The 13,074-nt window shown below is 42.0% G+C and overlaps 1 protein-coding gene across 1 annotated transcript; it reads left to right on the forward strand.

Moving 5' to 3' along the window:
- Window positions 1-2,632: 2,632 nt before the first annotated feature.
- MAL2 (mal, T cell differentiation protein 2) lies at window positions 2,633-12,735 on the forward strand. The gene is made up of 4 exons (XM_085312353.1): window positions 2,633-2,841; window positions 5,037-5,207; window positions 10,049-10,207; window positions 12,568-12,735. Exons 1-4 carry the CDS (start codon window positions 2,707-2,709, stop codon window positions 12,637-12,639), a joined length of 537 nt encoding a protein of 178 aa, XP_085168479.1. The 5' UTR covers window positions 2,633-2,706; the 3' UTR covers window positions 12,640-12,735.
- The last annotated feature ends 339 nt before the right edge of the window (window positions 12,736-13,074 follow it).

Here is a 13,074-nt window from a genome sequence, read left to right on the forward strand (position 1 = left end):
AAGATGCCAAGACACAATTATTTACATAAAAATGCTATTAAGCAAGCTGTCCAGCACAAGCATGTGCTCATGCCATGGATACTTAAAAACGCAGTCCTGATTCTAACCTCTTAAAGAATTCAAATTTTTAAAGATTGAAACTGTATCAGAATCTGTAGACAACCAATCACATAAGGTATAGTAAAGCACTCTGCCTAAACATAGTAAAAAATAATTTAGCTATTTTAATTTAAATAGTTAGGGTCTACTTTAGGGTCATTTGTGTAGAGGTACATCTAAACAGTAAAATGTACACTATGCTGCGAAAACCTACTCAAATTCCAGGAAATCAGTGTTAAAAGGAATGCTAAGGTTAAAATGAATAGCAGTTACGAGCCAAAAAATAAAATAAAATAAAATAAAATAAAAGATTGCACCTGGTCAGTAAAATCCATTGCTGCTGGAGTTCATGCAGATTAATTATTTGTGTGACTGGATAATAAAACTGGAAATGTTTATGACCAAGTGCGATTTGAACTTCCCCTGTACAAGATAAGGATAATCATGTTCTGTGTTCCAAATCATAAACTGACCTACCCAGCTTTCCACCCACTCAGATTTTTCTATGCAAGGCATTCACAACAGATTCAGGGCCAGAAGGTAAAGTTAATTGGACACCGGGCCCTCCAGAACGCAACCCCAGGAAAGAACAACCTACTCCTAATCAATTGGACACAAGTCTAAATCTTATCCTCCTCCAAAACATTCTTAAGTCAGGAGCTGTAGGTGCCTCCAGAGCCTGGAAYCCTTCCCTGAAGATAAATGAATGGAACTCACTGCTCACTCCTGAAACGCGTCCAGAGGAGGAGTAAGAGGTATTCCTTTCTTATCTGATAACCAACGGTTCTAGCACTCAGAAAAGAGGAGAGGCCAGGCTCAGCGTCTTCCTTAGCCTAACAGGGCTCAGTCTCACCTCTCCCACTTCTTAGGAGAGCAGGAGGCATCCAGCTGCAAAGGGCGAGGGGATGAGGAGAGGAAAGGTACCCCCTTCTCCCATTCCTGAAGTCGCACGGCATGAAAAACGGAGTGAGCCTAGAGAATGTGTAAGAAAGAGCATGACTTGTTGCTTCTTCCTTCTCTAGCAGTCAGGATTTAAAAGCTGGGTTGCTATTACTGCATTTCAGAAGTGCTTGAAGATGGTTGTATTTGGAAGTTACTTAAACTAAGAAGGATGACAGAATACATTGAAAACGATCTAATGAAAATACATCTTTCTTTACCTGTGCATACCCAACAGTTTTACATCAAATAACATTTTCTACTACTGGAATTTAAATAGCTGTGCACTGTTGAATGCTTTTTAAAAAAAAAAATGGATACACATGAAATATTTTGAGTATTTTGGAAGKGGAACCTACAGTAGTGCATAAAGAAATCAAAGGAAATTATTACCTTTTTCCAAAATTACATTGTGTTGGCAACTTCCACAGGTTTATGGTATTTATATATATATATATATTTTTTTTTTCCTGAAACCTCATCTCCTCCATAGAAGCGCTAAAGGCATGGTTTGTCTTTTAKGTTTCCAAAAAACACATCACAAACTAACACTCATAACTTTGAGGCCTCAAACATCTATAACCAGAAGGTAGACAGATGCTGGGATGTTAGGAAATAACCCCATCCATCTGGCTGGATCTGTCTCGGGACCTCCGAATGAGCAGCTTCGCAATCCCGTCCAAATGTTAGACCACCCCCCTACAACCGAACCGCCGGCTGGTAGGGGAGCGGGGCAGACCCAACCTCCACCTGTGCTGGCGGAGCGACAACCCCGGAGCAACGCCACGGGCACAGCCGGCGCTGCCCCGCACGCCGGTATCGTTGCGGCGGTCAGTGGAAGCTCTCCGTGCGTGCCCGCGACGCGCGTACGCACGCCTGGAGCGGGCCGCTGCCCGCGGCCTCCCGCCCGAAGGCGCGCAGGGGGACACCCTGGCCGGACGGCCTCGCAGCCCAGCCGTGCCCCGGTCAGCCAGCCTGTCAGTCAGTGGGACCTCCAGACAGTCAGCTCCGTCAGTCAGTGAGCCCGGCGGTGCGCCCCTGGACAGTCAGCCCGTCTGTCAGTCGGTCAGTGCCCCMGTCAGTGAGCCCCTTTGTCTGTCAGTCAGTCTGTCAGTCCGTCAGTGATACCCCCAGTCAGTCTGTCAGTGAGGCTCCCACTCCATCTGTCTGTCCTTCAGTCAGTCAGCCTGTCTGTCAGTCGGTCAGCACCCCAGTCAGTCAGTTTGTGAGTCTGTGAGCCTCCTAGCAGTCAGGCAGCCTGTCAGCCTCTCGGTCAGTGAACCCCGCAGTCCGTCAGCGAGCCCGTCAGCCCCCAGTCAGTCCGCCAGTGAGACCCCCGTCAGCGACCCCCCGTCAGTCAGTGACGCCCCGTCAGTCAGTCAGTCAGTCAGTCTCGAGCCGCCGGTCAGCCCGTCCGTCCGTCGGTCCCTGAGCGAGCCCCCGCCGCTGGCAGCGCCCCGCCCGCCGCAGGCCGCCCCCTTCGCCGCCCCCGCTGCGGCCGGGCGGGCGCCGCAGGTTGCCGGCACCCAGGGGACGGCGGGGCGGGCCCGGCGCTGGGGAGGGCACAGGGAGGCGGCCGGGCCGGGCCGCCGCCGCACCTGCTCCCTCCTCCTCCTCCTCCTCCGCGTCCACCTGGCCGCGGCCGCGCTCGGCAGCAGCAGCAGCAACATGTTGCCTAGAGGGGGCTCGTCCATGCCGCCGCCCCCCAACCCCGCCGCCTACTTCCCGCCGCCCCGGATCACGCTGCCCTCCGGCCTGGACATCCTGCGCACCTACTCGGGGGCCTTCGTCTTCCTGGAGATCGTGAGTGAGCGGGGGGCGCCCGCCCGGCCCCGGCCCCACCTGCCATCTTGCGAGCGGGGGGCGCCCGCCCGGCCCCGGCCCCACCTGCCATCTTGCGAGCGGGGGGCGCCTGCCCGGCCCGGCCCCACCTGCCATCTTGGGAACGGGGGGCGCCCGCCCGGCCTCGGCCCCGGCCCCGGCCCCACCTGCCATTTTGGGAGCGGGGGGCGCCTGCCCGGCCCGGCCCCACCTGCCATCTTGGGAACGGGGGGCGCCCGCCCGGCCTCGGCCCCGGCCCCACCTGCCATCTTGCGAGCGGCGGCGGGTCTCGGCGGCCCTCGCCCCGAGGCGGTGCTGGGGGCCCTCCGTGGGCGCGAGAGGCCTCTGGAAATGGATTTTATGTGGGTTGTTTAAGGTGGCGAGGACTTTGATCCCCCAAGTAGCCCTGAAGTCCTGAGCCAGAAATCCCCGGTGGAAAAAACTGCTGGTTTGTGCYTGTGTGTGTTACAGGTCCTGTGTAAACTCCTGCGTCTGTCTTTAAATTTCCCTGTAAGATGCTGCTGATTTAAGTGGGGCTGAGGCTCTCTGAGCTGAGTATGAGCTTTTGTGGCATTGTAGCACTAATTAGCAAGAAAAAAAAACTTGCAGGACTCATTCAGATTATTTTTTTTTCCTTGGGGATTAGAGCTGAATACTCACCTGGGTCCCAGCCTGTGAAATGGATCCCCCTGTGCAAGCAGCAGCAAACCACGCCAGAGCAAAGAGCTCAGCGTACGTGTCCAGGTGCTAAGTGGGGCCTCAAGTCGGTAGGGACAAAAGGCTAATCAGGCTGGCAAATCTGTCATACATCTGACAAGCTGGCGGGAGTGGACAGGTGTAATACAGGGGAAATAGCACTGCAGCAAGTGCTGAAATCAGGCAGTGCCTGCAATGCACTTGCTGCTGCACACACTTTCTGCTGTGCCCTCTGCTTCCTCCCTGCCTATTACAGTTGTGTCTCGGAGTAAGACTTGCACCTGCAGCCATGTGAAACTAGAGAAACTTTGGTTCTTCACAACGGCTAAAATAGGAACCCTAGAGAATAAGTTGAAGGCTGTTGCATAACCCCCTGGGAATTTTGAACCGAGACTAGCAGTGCATCTTTATATGTATACTGCTGCGGTGTAACGCTAGAGAGGTCCCAGTTTGTCTTACAGCAGGCACCTTATGAAAAACCAACCTTGATTCCAACGAAAGTTTGTTGAATCTGAAAATGTAGATCTAGAGATCTGGAAAATAGTAACTTACTTTGAAATTAATTGTAGCTGTTATATCACAGCAACTTGGATTATGAATTTGAATCTTTCTATAATAAATTGTTTCAGATGGCAATTATGATTTTTTTTCAAGCACCACTTTTTTTTATGAAGAGGCAGGATTTGCAGGAAGAGATAACATCCTTTTTTAGACCAATGATTAATAAACCAGAGAAGCTGGTTATTATGGTTAAAACAGAGAAGCTTTAGAATATGTAAATCGTCCTTCAGTCGATTGAGATTGATGTGCTACAAACAACATTCATGAGACTGAATTCTTCTCCTAGTTACAATAACTCTGAAAAGCTTTGTATACTTTTCTAGTAATTGCATAATTTACAACTCGTCTTTTTCTGCATTCCAGTCTTCTATTTCATTTTATGACTTAATGTGTTCTCTTTCAGCACTTTATTACAAATGCATTGAAAAATAGGATGCAATTTAATTTCTTTATCTCATTTGATAAGGACTAGCAAAACTAAACAGCATAATATTGAATCCAAATCTGATGTGCATCCTTGTCAGCTAATTTTAGTGTATATTGTGATAGTATAAATTGATATTATATATGTTGTGCATATTAATAATGTTTTCATATTTCTTATATTCCCTTCAAATTGAGCCTAAGGGTAAAATTATCAGCAGCAGCCCAAGAATAACTGGGGTTTGTAAATCACATTTTCAAGGCTGCTTTAAGAGCTTTTAAGAATTTAGTGAGTCTTCAGCTTAACTTTAACTTAATGCTTATCAGTTCTGAGAGAGGTACTTAGGCTCCTTGAGTACTTTTGAAGAGTTTTCTCTTAGTTCCTAAAAGTAACCTGTGGACTTGTTGGTGTGTGATATTAAGGACTTGTTCTTAGGCAAAAAGGACTGACTAAAAGTTCTCTCTCAGCTTCGTCACCCATATTTCTTTCTTTGCAGCTGTTTGGAACAATAGTCTGGATTTTGGTAGCTGCCACCCGAGTTCCGCTGCCACTGCTGCAGGGATGGGTGATGTTTGTAGCAGTGACTGCGTGGTTCCTGTCCATTGTGTTCCTCTGTGTGTTTCTCTTCAGTTATGCGAACAGGATTGCCATCAACTGGAACCAGACAGTAAGACTCTGTTTTAAGGATTCTGTTTGCTTTATAAATTGGACATCACTTAATGAGAAGTACTTATCCGAAGTCATGATGCTTGTCCTACTGTTTTAACAGAAAATTGCTCAAAATGAAGGAATTCGAGCTGGAAGAGGACAGAGTAGAGCAGTAAGGATGATGGGGAAATACAGAACTTGTTTTATTTTGGAGACTGAAAGGGCCTGACTTTTGAACTTGAATGAAGGTGTAAGTTTACCCTCTATAAACACATAGAACACATGAACAGCAAGGAGAGGACTGCTTTAACAAGGCGTGGCAACAAATTGGTTTAAATTGGCCAGAAATAATTGCAGACTGGAAATTATAAAATATTTTCTAACTATTAGAAGAGTGGTGGTAACACCCTGTGAATAATGGAAGTAGACAGATCCATCTGGTATTGTAAATGAAGTGATACATTTGTGAACACATTGTACTATGTGGTTGTCTAAGATTAGCACTAGATTCAAGGACCCAAGAAGTCTCTTCCAGTCCTGTGTTCCTGTGAAAACCTTCAGCTGTTTTTTGGGCTAACTCCTTAGATAGCTCAGTGTTGATGACTGGCTGATAGACTTTAGATAGTCAAAGACAGCATGACCTGCAGTATAGAATGGCTTAGTATCTTTTTAGGAGATTTAAGATCCTCTTTTGTAGAGGAAGCCTGGGGAAACTACAGATATCACTGTGCTCTGCTCAGCTTTTGTTCAGTAAGAAGACATTATGGCTTGTGCCGATAGTTCTCACAGACTGTATCTTCCTATTAAAAAAATGGCAAGCATTGGCTCTGTTTTTTTACAGACCTCATGGGTACCTCAAATATTCCCTGATAGTTTATGTTCTCCTTTGCTATCATTAACTGTTTATTGATGTAAGTAGCTGAGCACAGTATGGTATTATTCTGTTTTAGAATACTATGAATAACAAGAGTGGCAAAAATATCAGAAGAATTGGAGCTTCCAGAAAATATTCCAAAAATATTAGAACTTCTAAAATATTAAAATGTGTCAATGTGTAGCTGCTGATCACTTTCACCTTCCTCTTGTGTGCTTTATTTTCTCATCTTCTTCTATGGACATTTTTCTTGATCGTAGCTAGGTTTGTTTGCTTCAGTATCAACATCTGTGATTATCTATCTGTTAGTGTTCAAGTCATTTACAAACAGTCCCTTGAAATGAATCTCTGTAAAGCAAAGCAATAGACCTTCATCCATTTGAGTCTCTGACAGATAACTTTGAAGCCCATCAATGTTTACAGACTAGATTATATTCAAAACAAACTTCAGCACTTTGATAGCAAATGCATACATACAACATCAGCTTTCCAGCATGATACAAGTGGTAATCAAGCTAATAATGAGTTAGGATAATTACAGCTTTACAGGGATTTATGCTATGACATCCTCACAAATTATGATGCAGCAGGGCCCTTGAGCATAACTTAAGTAAATTAATAATGTCCTGGGTTTCATTGAAACTATTTTCCAATTTACAATCATGCATCTGTTTAATAGTGAGGGCATAGTCTTTTGTATGTTAAAAATGCTATACAAATGTTCATCTTATAATACTCATGTGTCTTGCACGTTGGCTGTTAGGTGCTGGCAGTGATTGGTTGTAGCATTAATTTTGGCCCATTGTTTGTGAGAAATTTTCCATGCCAGGAAATTTTCCATGTCAGTTGCTATGCAACTTGAGTAAAGGCTGTATCTGTGAGACTCCTCTGTAACTTAATCAAAAAAGCTGTCATAACTAAGTTAACATCCTAAATAAAAGCAGTGTCAATCTGTTTGTCTCTATCATGGTAGCCCTTCCAAGAGTCAACAGAAATGCTCCTAGAAAAATAATCTGRCCACTATTTGCAGATTCCTGAATGTTCTGTAACTTGTTGGAACTAGACTCTTTAGCAGCACTTCAGAAAGATTGCTGCATTCTGTTGTAAATGAGTAGTTATTAGAAATACTGAACCTATATTTTTAATAAAATAAAAAGGTATACTTGTTTTAAATTGGCGTCTATTCAGATAAATGTTTTTGCTACTTCAGAAATCAAATTTACAATAGAACTGAGGAGTTACGTGTTGTTTTATTAGGTCAAAAGTGGGAAGAGACATGGCTTGGTTATGTTAGAGTACTGTGACTTCATTTAAAGATTCCTAAACAAATCTGATTTAAGATTCCAGCAGCTTAAATATAAATATGAAAAGCAGCATAGGAATAGGCCTGTGTTTAGTAATAGCTTTGTGTCGTGGATAACTCCGTTGATACTGATACTTAAGAAATAAGATGCTACACAGTGGAAAAGTCAGGAAAAATATGGACCGTATGGAGGTACATTCCTCTGTATTCCACCAGATGGTATGACAAATACTCTTCTTTTTACAGCCTGACTCACAACATACTCATTTACAAAATTAGGTGCGAACTAATATATTATACAGATTTGGCAGTGTTTTGTGCACACAGAACAATATGATGTTTCAATGATTATACAGGTTTTAAGGCAAGAGAGAATTAGGCACTATGCTAGTAGCCAGTGCTACATAGCTTTACTCTAACTGCTACCAGGAGAACAAAATCAGAGGGTTTGGGAAGTAAATGGAGGAAATGAAAGTGTTTGCAGCCAGCATCATTTTCCTCGTGGAGCTATTTGTGCTCCTTTGCAAGCTATGGTGCCAAAAGAGTATGACCAGTAACACTGAAAAAGTTTTGTGTTAGGTGTTTAGCAGCCCAGAAGAATAATCATGGATCTCCTTGACTAGCCATGGATTTACATAGATGTTTCAAGTTGCTGGAATCTTGTGCTCTAAAACTGATAATGTTAGGCCATAAGATGGATGGCATCTGTCCTGTAGTGAACACACCTGCATGTTCACCTGGTGCGTGCTTGTGGTCATGTAAACAGATCTGTGTCTGTCTGTGTCAGGTCGAACAAGAGGGAGAGCCTACAACAGTGGGCGGGAAAGTTGTAGCTAGTCATAGTTTCCCTGTCAGCTYCCTTGTCTGCCAGTGGCTGCTGGCAAGTCTGGTGCTGGTACCTGCTGTTTTTCTGTGAGGTACAGACATTACAGCAGGGCTAGAGACCAAAGGAATGTGCTTTATGCTCAGAGCTTGAGGGATGGCACACAAAGGCTTTGAAATCAGATCAGGAAGCCACCTCCTTCCCCATGTCTCTTAGTTCTGCTGATGTCAGTGGGGCTTCCTGGTGACACTCCAAGAGGAAGTAATTGTAAAGAATAGCTGTGACAGAAAACAAGAAACCAAGGATACTGCAGGTGTTGTTCCAAATCTTGGCTTCCAAATAATTTTCAGTCATGAAAAAAAAGCAGTACCCTATATGACCTGACCTCAAATGATCCTTAATTGAGAGATAGTCATTTCCTGGTCTAAGTGGAATGGAAAACTGTGGTAGCAACTTACACAAAAACTTAAAAAAAATGACTGTGGTGTGATTTAAGTGGTTTCAGTTGCTGTCAAATGCAGAACGATTGGTGAGTTTGCAAAGCAAATACTTTTCACCAAAAAGTAAACTTGACATCTATGAATAAAACATTTTCTGAATTGGGAAATGAAGCACATTCTTAATAGTTAAGGGCACTGCACAGTTATTTCTAGAGCACGTGAATGCTGTATCCTGTTGGGATCAAGTCACATATGATATATACTAYGCATTCACTTTTGGGATACTGATAGGCCCTTGCACTTAAGCAAATTGCAAGTGTAGAATGAATTTATTAATGCTGTAGATTGACTATATAGTGTGAGTATCATCAAAAACATACTCTCATACAATATTCAAAATTGTGTCTGCATAAGTATGTGTACAAAGGCTGTTGTGGGTGGACTCAAACTATGTGGACTGCAAATGACTGCTTTGCAGACTATTCAGCAGAGAAAGATCTAGGAAGAATATTTTAGACATTTTAAAACTCTGCTGCAGCAGGTCGTGGATCTTGCTTCCTGGAACACCTGTCTCTGAAGCTTAATCGCCAAAGATTTGAGCACCCACTGCTGTTTTTAAGTGCCCCAATAATACAGTCCAGAAATGTGAGTTAGGTATCTAAACCTTGTGTTCTCCTAATGTTCACCACAGAGCAGAGACTTCCCTAGAGAACATCAGGAGAGAAGTATGGTTCAGGTAAATCCTAACTGCTATCTTCTCAAGGGTCAGGTGTTTTATTTAGCGATATCAGGAAGTATGCCCAAGTTATTGTGTTTTGTGTAGAGCCAAATATGAGAGTTGAGGAAATGCCTTAATTCTTGGATTCTGATTGTACCTTGGAGTAAACTTCGGCTATGTCAAGGTGTTTCTGGGCATTTGCAGAAGCGAAATTTGATCATGGGAGGGGGAACTTTTGGAGTTTAGGTTATACGTGGGAAGGGATTTTTGGGACTGTGAGCTTGAGTTGTACTGCTTAAATTGTAGTAAAGTCAGCCTATATGTCATTTTTTCTTATTTTTATTTAGGCTTTGTAAAGCTCCCTATATAGAGTTCTTTCAGCTGTAAACAGCCTTAAATTGATCTTAAAGGTGAACATATTTGCATAAAGGTGAGCAGATGCCTCTTAATTTGAAAGAATTTGGCAGGATGATGGATTGCCATTTGTCACTAATTCTGTTGCTGTGTTATTATAGTTGTAATTGCAAGCAGCTGTGAAAATGTCCTGGTTAAGCTCTCAGATGGATTTTACACTATTTATCTAAAATTATTGTTATCAGTGGTCATACATTTCATGTTTTGGTATTGGGTTTCATTTGTACTGAGGCTGGAAAAATTAGGTATCTCTTGCAGCACAGACTGATTCTGTCATTTGCTTTTCAGGATTTTCTTTTCCATGGGGCTACTTTTGTCTTTTATTTTGGAGCCTTTCTACTGCAAGCAGCAACTACATCTCTGCATCATTTACCCCGTAATTTTAATTCCACTATACAAGAGACGCTTCTATCTGATCATGAATATAACATAAGCATAGCAGCCTCGGTATGTATTTCATAAATGTGTATTAAGAGATAAAAGTCTGTTCTAAACTTTTGTAACTAATCATTCAACTTGGGAATTAACAGCAAGCTGGAATGGAAAGAGAAATTGAGAGAGAAAGGATTCTCTTTGAGAGTAGCAAATATTCCCACAGTGCCATATAAAAATATTGCAGTAAGTTTTTACTATGTGCTAGTGTGATTGATACTTAGTTGCTGCTTTTCACAATGGTATTTTAAATACATGAACACTACAACTTACTATTTTTAGACAGAGACACTTTGTAAAAGCAGTGCTGGATTTTAGAATAGAAGAAAAAGGYGATAACATAGCCTTTGTCAAAGCATCAAGTCTGAAATTCAAGCCTGTACTCAAATTTCCAGTTGTTTTGCGTTTTTTAATATTGTTTAGATACTCTGGAACAGGCAGTGGGGAAGAATCTTGAACTAGCTCTTTGTGAAGCTCTGCATATGCACTCACTGACACCATACCTAGAAGTTAACTGCAGGAGGGCCTGCTGTCCCTTATGGCATGGACTGGAGTGGTTTTATAGGTAGCCTACTTTCCAGACTGCCTTTTTAACACTATGATTGCATCATCACTGAATGCTTTAGCTTTCTCCCTGGCTAGACTCCTGAAGGGCAGTTAGAGGTGTGCCAGTAGGCTTAACTCGAAGGACTGGAACTAGGTACTCTCTGCCCCTCCCAGAGGGCTTTACATACCTCAGGGAACTGTATATATTATTAAGCTTCTAAAACCCTCTGTGGGCATCTGCTATCCTCAGAAATAAATATACCATGCGTCTTTGAAAGGTAAACAGCGTCCCCATACTTGTTCCCTCCTTTCAACTCATCTCAGCATAAAAACAGATGAACCAAAGGTACAAGGTTTATGTTCTCTCTGCAAAAGTAGAATAAAAAGAAAAGATCACTTTGGCAGGCTGGGTTCGGAAGGAGTGAAGTGGGCATGTCAGTCTCCCAGTCCAGGTTGCCTCACTAAGACAAGGTTGCCAGCAGCACTCTCTGCCACATCTGATCCCTGCCTGGCCATATGGTCCAAGGACAGAAGTGATATTTCATGGTCCTGCCCAAACCAATTGAGAACTTCATACTAAGCAAGCCCTGTTTCAGTGTCTTCAGATCCCATTGCATATACAATAAAACCTTGTTCTGCAGTCCTTTCAGTCATTCTGTGTGGTAACACTGGGGTCTCCTTTACTCGTTCCATACTGTTTTTACTAGGGAGAACTCAAGTCTTTGAGCCCTTCAAATTCCTGTTAAGATAGGGGAGGAGGAGGCTCTCTTGTAACTAATCCCAGTTATTTGTAATTTAAGAGATTCTGGGAAATAGCAAATCTGATACTGTAATCTTTAGCATCTTCACATTTTTTCCAAAAGTACTTAATTAAAATGTCAGAACCTACAAAAAAAATGTAATCACTCGAGATACTTAGTTCTGCTGTCATTATCAATCCTCTGTTCTACATGGAGAAAATACAAGGCAAAGCCTTACTAAATTTTATCTTTTAAAATGTGCACAATGGAATTTAAAATGTTTGTATATATTCTTTTTATATAAGTGATAGTTCTGGAACACAACATCTACTTAGAAAGATAATTGTCAACATTATTGACAATAATGTTATATAACAAGGGATAAGATGTTATTATCTGATTGAATCCATATGTTCTAAGAGAATGTATCCATCTTCAGTGATGGACAATTTAAAAATTGTCTTTTTCAACAGTTCTGTTTCTGAATTCTTCTTTTGAATTACATTATGTATTCAGGTTTGCTGTGGCATGACCTTCAGTTCAAATTTATTAATTCTTCAGGCAGAGGAAACTTTCTGCCATTTTTCAGGAAACTATTCTAATGGCTGGTTATCAAGTCAGGAAGACCAGATTTGAATTTATTTCCCTATATCTGCAAATGAATAGTTGTACCATTTAAAAGATGTTTCCTTAATTTTTTGCTGCATTTGCTTGGAGACAAATCTGAGATTAGTATTTGATCAAAACCAAAGTAGAATGAGTTTGCTCAATCTGTGTAAGAGGAAACTGAAATACAGATGTAAATACATACAAGACTAGTTTGTACCATGACTTATGCAGATGTTCTGGTTCACATGCTACTTGCTACCTTCAGATGATATTTTCAACTAACAAAAGCAGTAACATGGGGTTATAACATGGAGTTTCATGAGAAACTTTGGAGGATCCCCACCTTATCTTTACCTTAAGAGCATTTTGGCCAAGAGAAGTAGCTTTTGAATAATCTATGTTGTAGTATTCATTTATAATAGAAGTGTAAAGCAATATGTTGTATCATTCACACTATTTTTTTCCCTACTCCTCCTTTAGATTTTTGCCTTTGCAACCACTGTTTGTTATGGTTGCAGTACAGCACTGGCATTAAGAAGATGGAAGCTATAGCAGTTGAAGAGAGGTTAATGCTCGAGTGTTCCACCTCAGATCAAATTAAATGCCATTTGTTTATTTTACTGTAATATAATTCCAAAAAGGCTTCTTTTTTTTTTTTTTTTTTTTTTTTTTTTTTTTTTTTTTTTTTTTTGGCTTAAAATCTGTTTCAAAGTGATGAAATGCAAATAACCCCTTATCAAGATTTTTGTAACTGAAAACAGATTTCCATCTCTTCCTTTTCTAGTTTTTATTTTTACTATATACTAATTAGAAGCATTTCTGTATTCAATGATAAATAGATATGTCAGTAGGAGATAACTGAATTTTGGTGCTAAACCAGAAGAGGAAGAAAATGGAAATGAAACAAATGTTACCTGCATAGGCAGCTAAATAGCTCCCCCTTGTTACATCCTTTGATTAGGCCTTAAGTGTTTAGCTGCCTTATAA

This window comes from Rhea americana, unplaced genomic scaffold, assembly GCF_003343005.1.
Source record: "Rhea americana isolate MKP2758 unplaced genomic scaffold, rheAme1 scaffold_0, whole genome shotgun sequence".
NCBI classification, from domain to species: Eukaryota; Metazoa; Chordata; class Aves; order Rheiformes; family Rheidae; genus Rhea; species Rhea americana.

Bases quoted from the DNA above. Each gene is read 5' to 3' on its own strand.
- MAL2 (XM_085312353.1), top strand. From the start codon at position 2,707: ATGTTGCCTAGAGGGGGCTCGTCCATGCCGCCGCCCCCCAACCCCGCC. The intron at 5,208-10,048 runs GTAAGACTCTGT...TTTGCTTTTCAG, and splicing joins CCATCAACTGGAACCAGACA to GATTTTCTTTTCCATGGGGC. The intron at 10,208-12,567 runs GTATGTATTTCA...CTCCTCCTTTAG, and splicing joins ACATAAGCATAGCAGCCTCG to ATTTTTGCCTTTGCAACCAC.